Source organism: Schistocerca gregaria, chromosome 6 (genome assembly GCF_023897955.1).
Source record: "Schistocerca gregaria isolate iqSchGreg1 chromosome 6, iqSchGreg1.2, whole genome shotgun sequence".
Classification (NCBI taxonomy): Eukaryota; Metazoa; Arthropoda; class Insecta; order Orthoptera; family Acrididae; genus Schistocerca; species Schistocerca gregaria.
Window position 1 is genome coordinate 461,103,719 of NC_064925.1, and position 14,151 is coordinate 461,117,869.

A 14,151-nucleotide genomic window follows, 5' to 3' on the forward strand; every position below is an offset into this window, starting at 1 on the left:
GGAAAGTAACACACTATAATTTTTTTTCTCCCCTGGTATTGCAGCTGGAATGTTGCAAACTTCACGATGATGTAGTTTGAAGTTTGCGCTACAAATGATATTTTGTTTTCATATGTAGCTCTAGCGAGAGAAGCCTGAAAAACAAAATAAACATGCCATGCACGTTACTGTCATTAACTTGTGAATGGCAGCAAATTGTAGTTTTATGCCTGTGGACCAAAGGGAATAAACAGAGTGAAATCCACAGGAAAATAGGTGTCATAAATGGGTATTGCTACACACACTGTAGCAATTACTCCAGATAGTGTGCATTCTTCTAAGAGGGTCATGTGAACCTTTATGATTCACCACATTGCAGGCAGCATCCCATGAAGAAATTCCTGGCCAGCTAATGCTTTGCAACAGATGAAGAAGTGAAATCAGCAGTCCACAGAGGGCTGTACTCCAACAAAATGGACTTCTACGAACAGGGCATATTTAAACTGGTCCCATGATGGGAGAAATGTGCTGAGAACATTGGGGAGTATGTAGAAAACTAAGTAAAAGGTGTACTTGTGATTTCTGTTTTTGTTTTGTTACAATTAAAGCTTTTTGGTAATGAAATTATTGTGCATTGCTTTTTGACCTTCCCTCATACTTCTAGAATGGTGAATTAAGACAGTACAACCAAGCTGGTGAAATTTCTATTCACATCTATTCTCTTAATTTGTGAAAATAGGACAATATTTGGTAAAATAAACAATTAAATTTTATCAGTACTTACTTCATATTGTTCTCCATTGTCACTGTTGCCTTCTTGCTGATATGCAATGTTCGATTGGTCTTAAAAAATTTCTTTGTAGGATCTGGAGGAGGAGTTGGAATTTTTTTAGGAGATGGTATCTTTTTTGTGGGAGTAATTTGTGAACTCTGTGAAGCTGTGCTGGGGGCTCCCCTTAGTAGCTGTTGTGAACCCTGCTTCACCAAGGGAGTATCAGAGAGAGCTTTAATTCTGTCACTTGGCATAATTTTTGGTATCTTTGGGAATGGTTTTATTGTCACACTTTTTTTCTTAGGTTTAGGTTTTTTAATACCATGTCTTACACCTACATTTATTTCTCCAAGCCTCATTCTCTTTGATAGTTTTGCTTTCTTTGCTTTTGGCTTATTCGAACTTGTGCTGCGGTGTCTTTTTGTAGTTTCTATACTTGATGAGCGACTTCTTTTAACGCCTCCAAAGAAAGTAAACTTATTACTAGCAATATTATTTTCAGTAATTGTGGATTCTTTGTTATTGATTTCTGCTCTGGTTGATTTATAGAATGATGTGGGTTGAATGAAAAGATCAGAATTTCTAGTTTTACTTGTTGATACCTCATTTTCTTTATTGTCACTGCTCAGGCACTTCACTGATTTTATTTGTTTAACAGGTAATTCCACTTCACCGCTATTGCTACTACCATTTATGTCAGACTTGTTTTTGTCAAGGATCGTTGGTTGCACTGCAGACACATCCGCTCTCTCACAATCTAAAACTTTTACTTTAGGTGAACATTTCTTATCTGATTTTGACGAATGTCTCAGGGAGAGTGAATTGAGAAATGAGTCAAACCTGGACATTCGGGAGGGCATATTGTCATCCAGAAATTTACTTGGTGAAGAAAGCAGAGAGCCACTAATTTTCGGAGGTGTATCTAGTATCCAACGTGGAGAGTGGGGAGGAGAGCTATATCGATCAGGAGACGAGTAAGTTGACACATCTGACCTCTTGCTGGGAGTGAATGCAGAGGGACTACTTCCAGGATTTTTTGGGGTTTCCAGTTGCCTTCTACTAGAGGGTGTTTGTGAATTGAAAATAATCCGCCGCCGCAGTGACCTGGGCGGAGTGATTTCAACAGCATCCATTCTTCAAGTGTAGTACTTCAAAAAGTCACAAAACCTGTAAAAGGAAACAAAAGAAAAAGCATAACAAAACACAGAAAGTTACTCAAACAATACACACAAATTTAAATCTTAAGTCTAATGAGTGTAACTTTGAACAATAATAATCTTAGACATCAATGCTAACTGACAATTTTTATTCATCTTACATATTAAAGAAATAATAGCCAACAAAAATACCTCATACCTATATTGTATAAACTAGTTATTAACAACACCAGAGAAGGAAAGTTGCAACTCCCCATATAGCCGAGATGCTGAATCATGATAGGCACAACAAAAAGATTCACACACACACACACACACACACACACACACACACACACACACACACACACACACACACACACACACTCATGCAAACGCAACTAGCACACACATCTGCAGTCTCAGTGTGTGGTTTCAGATCTGAGACTGTAGACGTGTGTGTGTGTGTGTGTGTGTGTGTGTGTGTGTGTGTGTGCTGACAAAGGCTTTAATGGCCGAAAGCTATAATTGTGTGAATCTTTTTGTTGTGCTTATTGCGACTCAGCATCTCTGCTATACGGTGAGTAGCAAATTTCCTTCTTGTTACATTCCATCCTGACTTTTCCATTTTTTAATTATATATTAAGTCAGCAAAGAAAAAGCACACAATATTAAATAATTTCATTTTCAATTTAGTCATGACTTTCAATGTTACCCCTCCCTTAGCCTACAAAGACATCACATGCTGCACCACCAAAATCTGTCACACAGGGTTACGAATTCACACAACCACAGCAATTTTAATCAAAGTGACAAAAAATTATCTTTCCATAGTGTCAAATTATCCATCAGCCATTTTAAGTCGTTTCATGCAAGATATTTGGATGAGATGCATAATCACTCAGTAAGGCTATAGGTGCAAATCCACAGTGTACTATACTACCAAAGACAATGAAAGCACATTTAAAAACTTGAAAAGTTGCTCAATTCATATAAAATAAATTGTGGTGGCTGTGCCTACATTTAGATACTCTACAACACTTCTTTAACCAAAACACTGACACTTCTATATTCACACATACAACAAAGCAATGAATAAAACAAATATTACAAAAACTCAGGCAACAGAAGTAAACACAGAAACCCATTAAAACCTGCTGAATACTACTGGAAAGTATGGACCTTTCTGACATAAAATTTCTAACCCCTATTAGCACCGCACCTATCTAACTTGGTGCCAAAATGAATCCATTTTCTGAACAAAATTTTATAAAAAATCTGATGAAAAGGATTTTTTCCACATAACTCATCAGTATGATTATTAGTCATTTATTCTCTTTATCAACGAGTCAGGAGGAGAATATTGTGAGTAATACAGGCAAACAGAGATGTGACAATGTCACAAGATATGACTTACACAGGTCAGTGATAGATTATTAATAAAATTAAGATTAAGATTATTAATAAAAGAAGATTTGGAATTTAAGCCATGGGATGGGTGGAAATTCTCCTAAATCACTCAGGGGAAAAGACTTTAGGTAAGTGGTGTCTTTCTCCCCCCCCCCCCCCCCCCCCCTCTCCACCTTGTACATTGACTACTAAAAATGAGTCATTTGGGAAGTTAAAATGCAGTCTCCCTGCACTATAGCATTAGCTATGATATGTGGCAATGACATCAATAACTTCTCTACTATGAGGATCAGATGATTCTGGACATGGCTCAAGGTTGGTTGGTTTAAAAGGTGTGTGTGTGTGTGTGTGTGTGTGTGTGTGTGTGTGTGTGTGTGTGTGTCGGGGTGGGAGTAAAATAATCAAGACATACAAAAAACAGCTGGAAGAAAGGAGAAAACCACAAGAATGACAAGGGCAACGAACACTAAAATGGGGGAAACGCAGCACCTTGGGCGCCGCCGAACTGTGAACCAGACACCCATAGTCAAGGAGGGATCGAACAAGGGCTCTGTAGAGCTGCAGCAGCGTAGAGCGATCTGCACCCCAGCTGGTGCTGCTCAGGCAACAGAGGGCATTGTGGTGCTGCCAGCACTTCTGCTTAAGCTGACGAAGGTGAGGTGGTTGTTGTTGTTGTCGTCATCAGAGCTGAGGCTGGTTTGATGCAGCTCTCCATGCTACTCTATCCTGTGCAAGCTGCTTCATCTCCCAGTACCTACTGCAACCTACATCCTTCTGAATCTGCTTAGTGTATTCATCTCTTGGTCTCCCTCTACGATTTTTACCCTCCACGCTGCCCTCCAATATTGGATTGGTGATCCCTTGATGCCTCAGAACATGTACTACCAACCGATCCCTTCTTCTGGTCAAGTTGTGCCACAAACTTCTCTTCTCCCCAATCCTATTCAATACATCCTCATTAGTTATGTGATCTACCCATCTAATCTTCAGCATTCTTCTGTAGCACCACATTTCGAAACTTCTATTCTCCTTGTCTAAACTATTTATCATCCATGTTTCACTTCCATACATGGACATGGAAGGTGAGGTAGCCAAGTCAGTCCTAAGAATTGATGGTGGTGGTGGTTGTTGGGATGTTTAAGGGGGGCTAAACAGCTAAACTCATCAGTCCCCCATAAGAATTGATATGTCTCCACTACAGTGAGTGAATCGTAAACTTATGGTTCTGGATGAACTGTGCGGCACCAACAGAAATGCATGAGACATGACTTCCCGGCTCAAAACTTAAAGCTGTGGGCTAGAGCCCATGACTGCGCCTTGTGAATGGCTCCCTGTAGGCGCCACTCAGCAACACTGGTACTGGAGGAGCAGTACGAAATGCAGAGATAATCCGCATACAGAAAAGGTGAGACCGATCGCCCTACAGCTGTTGCTAGGCTGTTAATAGCTACTAAAAATAGAGAGAGACTCAATATGGTGTCCTACGGAACGCCATCCTCCTGAATACGGGGGGAACTATAGGAAACACCGACTTTAACATGGAAGGTACGGAACGACAGGAAGTTTTGGATAAAAATCGGGAGCGGGGCTGGAAACCCCAATCGTACAATGTGGCAAGGATATGATGTTGCCATGTCGTGTAGCATGCTTCACGTAAGTAAAAAAGAAAGCAACCAGATGGCGTCTGGAAAAGGCTGTTCTGATTGCAGACTCTAGGGACGCAAGATTATCAGTGGTAGAGCCGCCCTGATGTGGAGCAAATAGGCCACGTCTCCAGGACCCAATCCAACCACTGACACACCATACATTCCAGCAGCTTACAAAGAAAATTGGTGAGGCTGATGGGCCGATACCTATCCACATCATGCAAGTTTTGATCAGGTTTTAGCACCAGAATGATGGTGCTTTCCCACCATTGCGATGGGAAGACGCCATCACACCAGATCCGCTTGAAGATGAGGAGATGTCGCAGTAGTCAGACAAGAGATGTTTAATCATCTGACTGTGGATCCAATCCGGCCCAGGAGCTGTGGCGGGGCAATGTGCAAGGGTGCTGAAGAGCTCCCACTCTGTAAATGGGGCGTTATAGGGTTCACTGTGGCACATAGTGAATGAGAGGACTTTCCTTTCCATCCGCTGTTTGAAGGTGCGAAAGGCTAGGGGGTAGTTTTCTGATGCAGGGGCTCGAGCATGGTGCTCAGCAAAGTGCTCGGCAATCGTATTTGCGGCGGTAGATAGCACGCTATCTATGTTCATGCCAGGTACACCTATTGGGATATGGTACCCAAAAAGACATCTGATCTTCGTCCAGAATTGGAAAGCTGACGCATGGCACCCACTGGTCGACACGTACTTCTCCCAAAACTCCGGTTTCCGTTGTTTTACAAGCTGGCGAACGCAGGCATGTAGCTGCTTAAAGGCTATTAGGTGCTCTAGGGAAGGGTGGCGCTTATGTCGCTGTAGAGCTTGCCAACGATGCTCTTTAATTGCGTCAGCAACTCCTGACAGCCACCAAGGGACTGTCTTTCGCCGGGGGCACCCTAAAGAACGAGGGATTGCCTTTTCCACCTCACAAACAATCGTAGTCACTGCTCAACGACAACATTGACGGCACCATGTAGGGGAGAGTCAGCAGGTAAAGCCTTTTCAGTCTGCCTTGTTTAAAGCCTATCTGGATAGGCATCCATGGGCATGACACTGGGGGAGTGACAGGAAGATGGGGAAGTAGTCACTAACACACAGGTCATCATGTGCTCTCCAGTGGATAGATGAGAGAAGGCCAAGGACTGCGAATGGAGAGATCAATGGCTGAATATGTGCCATGTGCCGCACTGAAGTGTATGGGGGCCCCAGTATTTAAGAGGCAGAGGTAGAGTTGAAAGAGAAAATTTTTGACCTCCTACCTCTGCCAGGAAATATGGCACCACCCCACAAGGGGTTATGCGTGTTAAAACCTCTCTAAAGTAAAGGGAGTTGATCAATCAGTGCAGTCAATGCTTTCAGGGATACTGCACCACCTGGAGGAAGATATATGTTGCAGACAGTTATTTCCTGTGACGTCCTTATCCTGACAGCCACAGCTTCAAGAGGAGTTTGAAGGGGGTACAAGTTCACTACATACTGAGTTCAGGAAAGTCACAAACTCCACCTGACACACTATTATAGTCACTACAGTTCCTAAGATATCCCTTATAGCCGCGGAGGGCAGGGGTCCGCATTGCCGGGAACCAGGTTTCCTGGAGGGAAATGCAGAAAGCAGGTGTAAAATTTAACAGTTGCCATAGCTCAGCCAGGTGGTGGAAAAAACCACCACAATTGCACTGGAGAATTACGTGATCGTGAGACTGGGAAGGCATGAAACGCTCAATGAGGCTGTCTACGCCTCAGGGTCACCTGCTGCCACCAGATGAGTACCTGTGCGATCGACATCCATTGTGTCTGAGGGCCGAGGGAGATCTAGGTCCTCAGCAGACACCAGAATCTCCACCTCATCCTCAGAGCTTGTAGGTAGTGCTGGTGTGGGTGCCACTGCAGTGCCTTGATTCTTGGGGGGGTCTTTTTCTTTTTAGGTTTTTCTCAGTGCTCCTTAGGTTTGTCCGGCTGGGAGGGCTTCACTGATTCAGTCTCAGGGACTGAGGAGGACCATGAAGCCCTACGACCAGCTACCTGTGGTTGCTTCAGCCACTGGTGGGTGTCAGCTTTGCCACTGATAGGAACCTGGGAAGAGAATGACCGAAGGGATCCCTTCCTGGCGAGAGGAGCCAAAGACGACTTACGCTTCTTCAACTGGTTGGGTGGGGTGTTGTTCCTGAAGTAGATTGTGCAGAAGCACCAGAGAGGTAACTCCCCCCACCACCAAGGGGGCAGGTGGAGTCTGATGGCTCAGAGCCAACTGTACATGACGGAAAGGAAGATGGTAGAACCATTGTTGTAGTGGCTGCAAAGGTTGATGTCATATGCACAGGGTGTAGCATCTCATGCTTTCTCTCAGCCTCAGTGTAGGTCAGTCGGTCCAGGGTCTTGTATTCCTTTATTTTTCTTTCTTTCTGGAGAATCTTGCAATCTAGCGAGCGAGGCGAATGGTGCTCTCTGCAGTTAAGACAGATGGGAGGTGGGGCACAGGGAGTATTGGGATCTGAAGGACATCCACAATCCTGACAGGCGATGCTGGAAGTACAGCGGGAAGACATGGCCGAACTACCAGCACTTAAAGCACTGCATCGGGGAGGGATATATGGCTTTACGTCACAGCGTTAGACCATCACCTTGACCTACTCGGGTAATGTGTCACCCTCGAAGGACAAGATGAAGGCACTGATGGCAACATGATTATCCCTCTGAGGCCGGTGCTGGACTAAATGGATACCTCGCTGTTCTAAATTGGTGCGCAGCTCATCGTCAGACTGCAAAAGAAGGTCCCTGTGAAATATGATACCCTGGGCCATATTTAAGCTCTTATGGGGCGTGATGGAAACAGAAACATCCTTCAGCTTGTCACAGGCAAGTAGTTCCCATGACTGGGCAGAGGGAGCTGTTTTGATCAAGACCGACCCTGACGGTATTTTGGACAAGCCCTCCACCTCCCCAAACTTGTCCTCTAAATGTTCCACAAAAAGCTGAGGTTTCACTGACAAGAATTATTCCCCTTGAACCCTAGTACATACGAGGTATCGGGATGAATAAGTTTCACTGCCATCCTTCTCCTGGCGTTCCTCCCATGGTGTGGCCTGTGGGCGGTTTGGGGTTGCATTTCTTAGCATTGAAGTTAGATCTTGACCACTTAGAGACTGATGGTGTTTCACCACCAGCGAATTGATGGACTATGCTTCATCCCTTTCATCCGCCCTGATGCTACCCACTCTGACCAGGGGCCTCCCCACGAGCACCACCCACTCGCAGCAAAGGCGGCCTGGCAGGATGGCCATTGCCGGGAGTCCCGATGCCCCAGGGGGATGAGAATCTACCCCTTGGCATACGTGGGGAGTTAATGGCGCAGGCATCAGCAGAGCGATCCCTTTGTGGTCAGGGGCGCTACAACCAACAGGGTGCATGTGGGCCCCACTACAATGGACTGGCTACCGTGCTGGATATCAGGCGCAAACGAGCTAAGAAGTCCCTTACAGTTGACACCGCAGAAAGCGATACTGCACAGAGGATGGAGGAAAACGCATCCAGGAGGGTGACCTCGCCCAACAGCTGGAGAATGAGCGGAAGTGCAGATTCACGTCGACAAAAGATATGGGAGGTCTCAGTGCATGATGGACACTATGCACCATTTAAGGCACCATTCCCAACTGGTTCACTCTTCAGGAAAATTTTGAAAAAATGACGTCAAACTCTACAGGGGACCATCACATAAAGGCCAAAACGTGCGAGACGACTCTTAGTCACCTCTTACGTCAGGCAGGAATACCTTCTGCCCGAAGGAGCAGCCACTAGCTCCGAAAACTTGCCAGTAGATTTTCTATCTATCCAATTGAATAATTTTGTCAATAATTGATTGTTTTCGTTGTTAGATTAGAAAATATGTACTTTTAGGTTCAAATGATCAATAGTGTGGAGATCCTCCAGGATGCAGAACATGTCAGAAGAACAATAATACACAATAGATATTTACAATGAAAAACAGATACTAGTATGCTAATGTAGCTTCCACAGATCTCAAGTAGAATTATAATTGCGGATGCAGAATGAGTCAAAAAACTTCTGAAGAAATTTTCATTCATTACGTAATAAACATTGAATAGAAGAATCATTTATAAAGTGACTTTACATCTTTGTGAAGATAATTCTTATTTCTAGTGTTCATTCCATGAACGGAACTGCTCGTTTGAGAAAGATATAAATTTTTAATGACAAATGTCACTGAGGAAAAATACATTGGGAAACAGTAGTTTCATCACTGGTCCACTAAACAGGCCCCTGCAAGATGTTCTTGGATTCACACCACAAATAATTCTTACCCAGAAGACATTATGGAAGTAAACACTCTTGTATCCTCTTTGACAACATTCACATTGCAAATAGAGATTGGTTGAGGCACTTTAGCAGTTCTATAGGCAGTGTTGTCCCTGCACACTATATCAGACTAAACAGGCCCCTGCAAGATGTTCTTGGATTCACACCACAAATAATTCTTACCCAGAAGACATTACAGAAGTAAACACTCTTGTATCCTCTTTGACAACATTCACATTGCAAATAGAGATTGGTTGAGGCACTTTAGCAGTTCTATAGGCAGTGTTGTCCCTGCACACTATATCAGACAGCATTTCTCTCTCCCTCCAACTGTACAGTACTATTCCCTTCCCCATCCCCTCCACATTGCTGCTTACATCCATGTGATGATGCATTCTGGCCCGAGATGCTGGAGTTGACGGTCATGTGTCTCAATATGATCCATGTCGACAAAGGATGCGGGAGGTTCCTGCACATGATGGACACTATGTACCATGTAAGACAGCCATCCCCAATTGGCTCACTCTTCAGGAAAATTTTGAAAAATGGAGGTCAAACCCTGCACTATGAAGACATTCACATGTTGCTTCTGGCTACAGCCTTTATTAAGGAAGATGACGACACACACACACACACACACACACACACACACACCTTGATTTGCAATTTATTGCAATTTTTGTATCATCTGCAAACAAAACAAATTGGGCATCTGGTAATGTAACTGACGAAAGGTCAATGTACACAAAAAAACAAGGTCCATAAAATGGAAGCTACATGTAATTAGTTTCCAGTTGCATGATGCTTGAGAGCTAAATTCATGTTCCTTTCCTAATGACGGATGTTGTGATTCATACAGTCAAAATGCCTTTCACAGATCACAAAACATACAAGTAGCCTGTAGTTTATGGTCTAGGCTGCAGCTTCGCCTCGAAAGGAGCAAAGCCACTGCCTCTTCTTCTTGGTGGAAGCTATTGGTCAGAATTAATTTGGTCAGATGTCTTCCAAATTTTGTAAGATGGAATTTTGACTGGCAGCACAGCCATTGTGAAAGCTTCTTTAGGTAATGTATCAGAAGAGTCAGGGCCCAGGAAGCTGATGTGGCATGGTATTAAGAGCTTTCTGGAAGTCTAGCAAAACTCTGAAAAGCAGACCTAACACATGAGTGGAGCTATCAGTATAAGGCTATGTAGTCATGAAGGATCAAACACAACCTATAGCAATGAATATTAAGGTTTATATTATACTTGATGCCACACTGAAGGTCTTTTGTACTACTAGGGGTTGGATGCTGGTGCACTGGAAAATGGTCCAGTCTAAAAAATCTTAACTGCATAACCAATTAAGACTTTAGAGGTGAAATACCTTCTTCTATAAGGAGACTATCAACAAAGCTCATCCAAGAGCTCCACCTGCACCGTTGACTCCACTATGGTTGGTAGGGTCTAGTAGGCTTAAAACAGAAGGTGCTACTGACATGTACATGATACATCCTTGTCTAACGAAGAACTAACAGGTGGCAAAATTTTACTGGAATTTGTTGATTTGCTCCCCATTATGTTTCTAAGGAGCTGTGGGGAATCTAATTTCTGCAGATAGAGTGCTGCTTTATGTGCAATATTAATGTCACCTTGTGATCAAAGCCTACCACTTCCAGCTGTAGGTTATCCAGTTACAGTTCAGAGTGAAGGAGGTCATGTCTGTAACTCTGCTAACACATCTGACCACAGATCATGTAGGCAAAAACTATGTCAACGATTTCGGGCCAACACCTCACATCATCTGAACTGCCATTTATCAACCAAATTCTACCGAGCATATTGCTGCAGAGTTATAGAACAGATGGAAGTCACTGGTATACAAAGGTGATGATCCATCTAGTTATGCGACAGTGGCAATTCTGTCCACGGTAATTACAGAGCAGATAGCATTCAACTCTGAACCCTATGGACATGTTGATTAATAAGAGCCACTGCAACCGTAATTCCGAACTGGGCAGGTTTCAATGTCTGTACTATGATACTTTCTGTCCATCGAGTAGAAGAAACTGTCTTGTTAACTTTCACTAGGATAATGTTTTTGCTGTTATCACTAATGTAGTGAAACTTTTTGTTGTTAATTGTACGTGGGCCTGGGGAAGTAGTAGTGCCCTGTTGAATTCCCAGTCCAAAAAAAGGAGCATTACAGATTTATCTGGTGGGTGTTAAAATACAGAATACTACATTTTGTTATGATGTATAAAGGGGCACTCAAATGAAACCTGTGTCACTAGTGTAAAGTAACGGTAACGATTTTATTACCTCACAAATGTAGTTATACACAGTAAACATACTCAAAAATAGTCGCCAACACTGCTGGCACATTTACCCCATTGCGACACTATCTGGTCGATTCCATCCTTGAAGCTAGTAGGCTGCTGTCAGATACACGCCTGGACCCAGTCAAACACTTCGTCGACCGTTGCGAATCGATGTCCGCGAATAGCCTGTTTTAGAGGTCCAAACACATGAAAGTCATGTGGTGAAAGATCGGGACTGTACGGTGGATGTTCCAGTGTTGCCTTCATCGCATTGTCTGGGTGGACATTATCATGCAGGAGGGTAACGCCACTGGACAACATGCCTCTGCGTTTCAACTTCATGGCTTGTCTAAGGTTCAGTAAAGTGGCTTCATAATGCTGAAATGCTGGGCATTGATTGCAGTTCCCCAATCAGGAACTCGACAAGCAGTGGGCCCTTGTGGTCAAAAAAGGACATCATGACCTTACCAGAAATGGCCTGCACAGCCTTCAATTTCTTTGGAGGTGGTGAAGTCACATGTTTCCACTGCTTGCTCTGATGCTTGCTTTCCGGTTTAAAATGGTGGCACCATGTTCCATCACCTGTGACAATATGCAACAGAAAGCCGTATTCCTCCTCGTGATAACGTTGCAGATGACTCAGAGAGCGTCATTCGAGTATTGTGCTGTTCAGCAGTCAGTTGGCACAGAATCAACTGCGCACAGATTTTTTGAAAGTTCAAGTGTCGATGCATTATGCTAATACCCAGTAACCGATGGATCATGTCCACAGTGATTCTGCTGTTGTCCAAGACTAAAACATTCATTACCGCAACCATTTCCGGTGTGATAACACAATGAACTGTCCAGGACAAGCATTGTTTTCCAGCGACTCGCACCCCTCGAGGAATCTTTTGCGCCATTCCACAGCACTTGAACTACTCAGACTGTACTCAACATACACAGCCTCCATCCATCAATACATTTCACAGCCTCCAACTCCCTTTGTCACCAAAAATCTAATCATGTCTTGTTCCTGCTCACTCCCCTGCATGTTTGTTCAGTAGTGGACGATAACTTGTGTGACAATCTTCTCTTTGGCGTGAAACCACACTGTCACTATGCAACATCAAACAGAGCGCAAGCATCAGTCTCTCTACCAACACATGCCACCAGACGCAGTTGTGTGGTGTCACACTAAGTGCAAGGCAAAGGTAGGTGCACTGACCAGGTTTTATTTGACTGAACCTCATCAATGTGACTGAGTAAATTTTGGGTAAAAAATGTTTGTAGTTGACATTTTGGCACAGTATATCACCAGTAATTCGGTTATACCAGAAAGATTCATACAAAGTATTACTGGTAATAAAATTTTAGGTATTGCAGATGTGTCAGAATGTGTGTCGATACACTGCATTTGCATGTATGTTCACTAAAGTGACATGTTGTTCCCAACAATCCTGTTATTTTGTTGTTTGGCAAAATAAAGAGTTTTTGCTCATAAGTATTTATATCAAATTGTATTATTAGAGAAGCCATGTTTCCTTTACCACTGGAATTCTGTTTGGCTACTTCTGATGGCCTCAGCTACTTCAAGATCACCAAGCTACAGACTTCTAGCAAAATGGTCCAAAAATGTAGGATAACAAATTATGTGCTGTGCGGATGATCATAGCAGTTATTTCTTGCACTATCTTCTTGCATTGTTTCCTTGGGATATTACCAAAAGCTTTAAGAGGATTATCCACCCCCATCAGGGTGTTTGCAATTTTAATCCCAGAAAGATCTGAGCTTTTCCACTAATGGCTAGCACCCATACCCCCACAGCTAAATAAATCCATGCAGGAAAATGATCACTAGTTCACTACCAACTGACCACTGAACAGTGAGCTCAAAAATCCTTCTGCTCAACTGAAATGTAGCTAGCCTTCCCTTTCAAAGAAGTGTGGTCTGTGAGAACCATGTTCGATGTAAACAGAACCCTGGAACAATCATTCACAGTAGCACATGGCATATTAAATGCATTAAATTCCCAAGATTGAGGAATAGATGGATGAGCTGCCTAAGAAGAACCACAGAGCCCCTATCTGACATAATGGTATGTATAAAGAGCACGCTGTTCTTTTCTGTAACTCATACATAACAGTAACTGCTAGTTACACGGTGGTGTAGAGACCCCGCAGATGGTACGCACCAAGGTTTTAATAAGAATAAAAAATACCAGTCTGAATTGCAATTTATTTTCTTTCTGTTGGTAGTGACCTATTTGTTACAGTAAGTGTCATCAGACAAGATGCTGACATAATTCTTGGTAGTACACAATACTCTGAGCAATATCTCCCCATGTGGTCTGGTTAAATTCGTGTCTGGCGACAGTTATTATGACCGACACTGGTCACCACCCATAGACCAAAAATAAACTGATTCAAACCAGTGGTTCTTATGCTTCTATTAAGAAAAATGACATACTGCTAAAACTGCTTCCCAATGCTTTCCTCTTCCTGAAGACCGCAGGCCCCTAGGATGGGAGAATTGCCTTCTTTACAATGTTTCCATTAGATTACGGCATAATGGTCTTGTCTGCACAGGGAGATTAGATTCTTCCACATAAGCCCTGC

General features: G+C 43.2%; 1 protein-coding gene across 1 annotated transcript in view; it reads right to left on the bottom strand.

The window, feature by feature from the left end:
- LOC126278298 (N-acetyltransferase eco-like) overlaps positions 1-14,151 on the bottom strand; it is a 78,799-nt gene that overhangs the window by 33,726 nt on the left and 30,922 nt on the right. The window contains exon 2 of the mRNA XM_049978309.1: positions 764-1,918. Within this exon, the coding sequence (XP_049834266.1) occupies positions 764-1,884 (1,121 nt within the window). The 5' untranslated portion in view covers positions 1,885-1,918. The remainder of the gene's footprint in view (positions 1-763; positions 1,919-14,151) is intronic.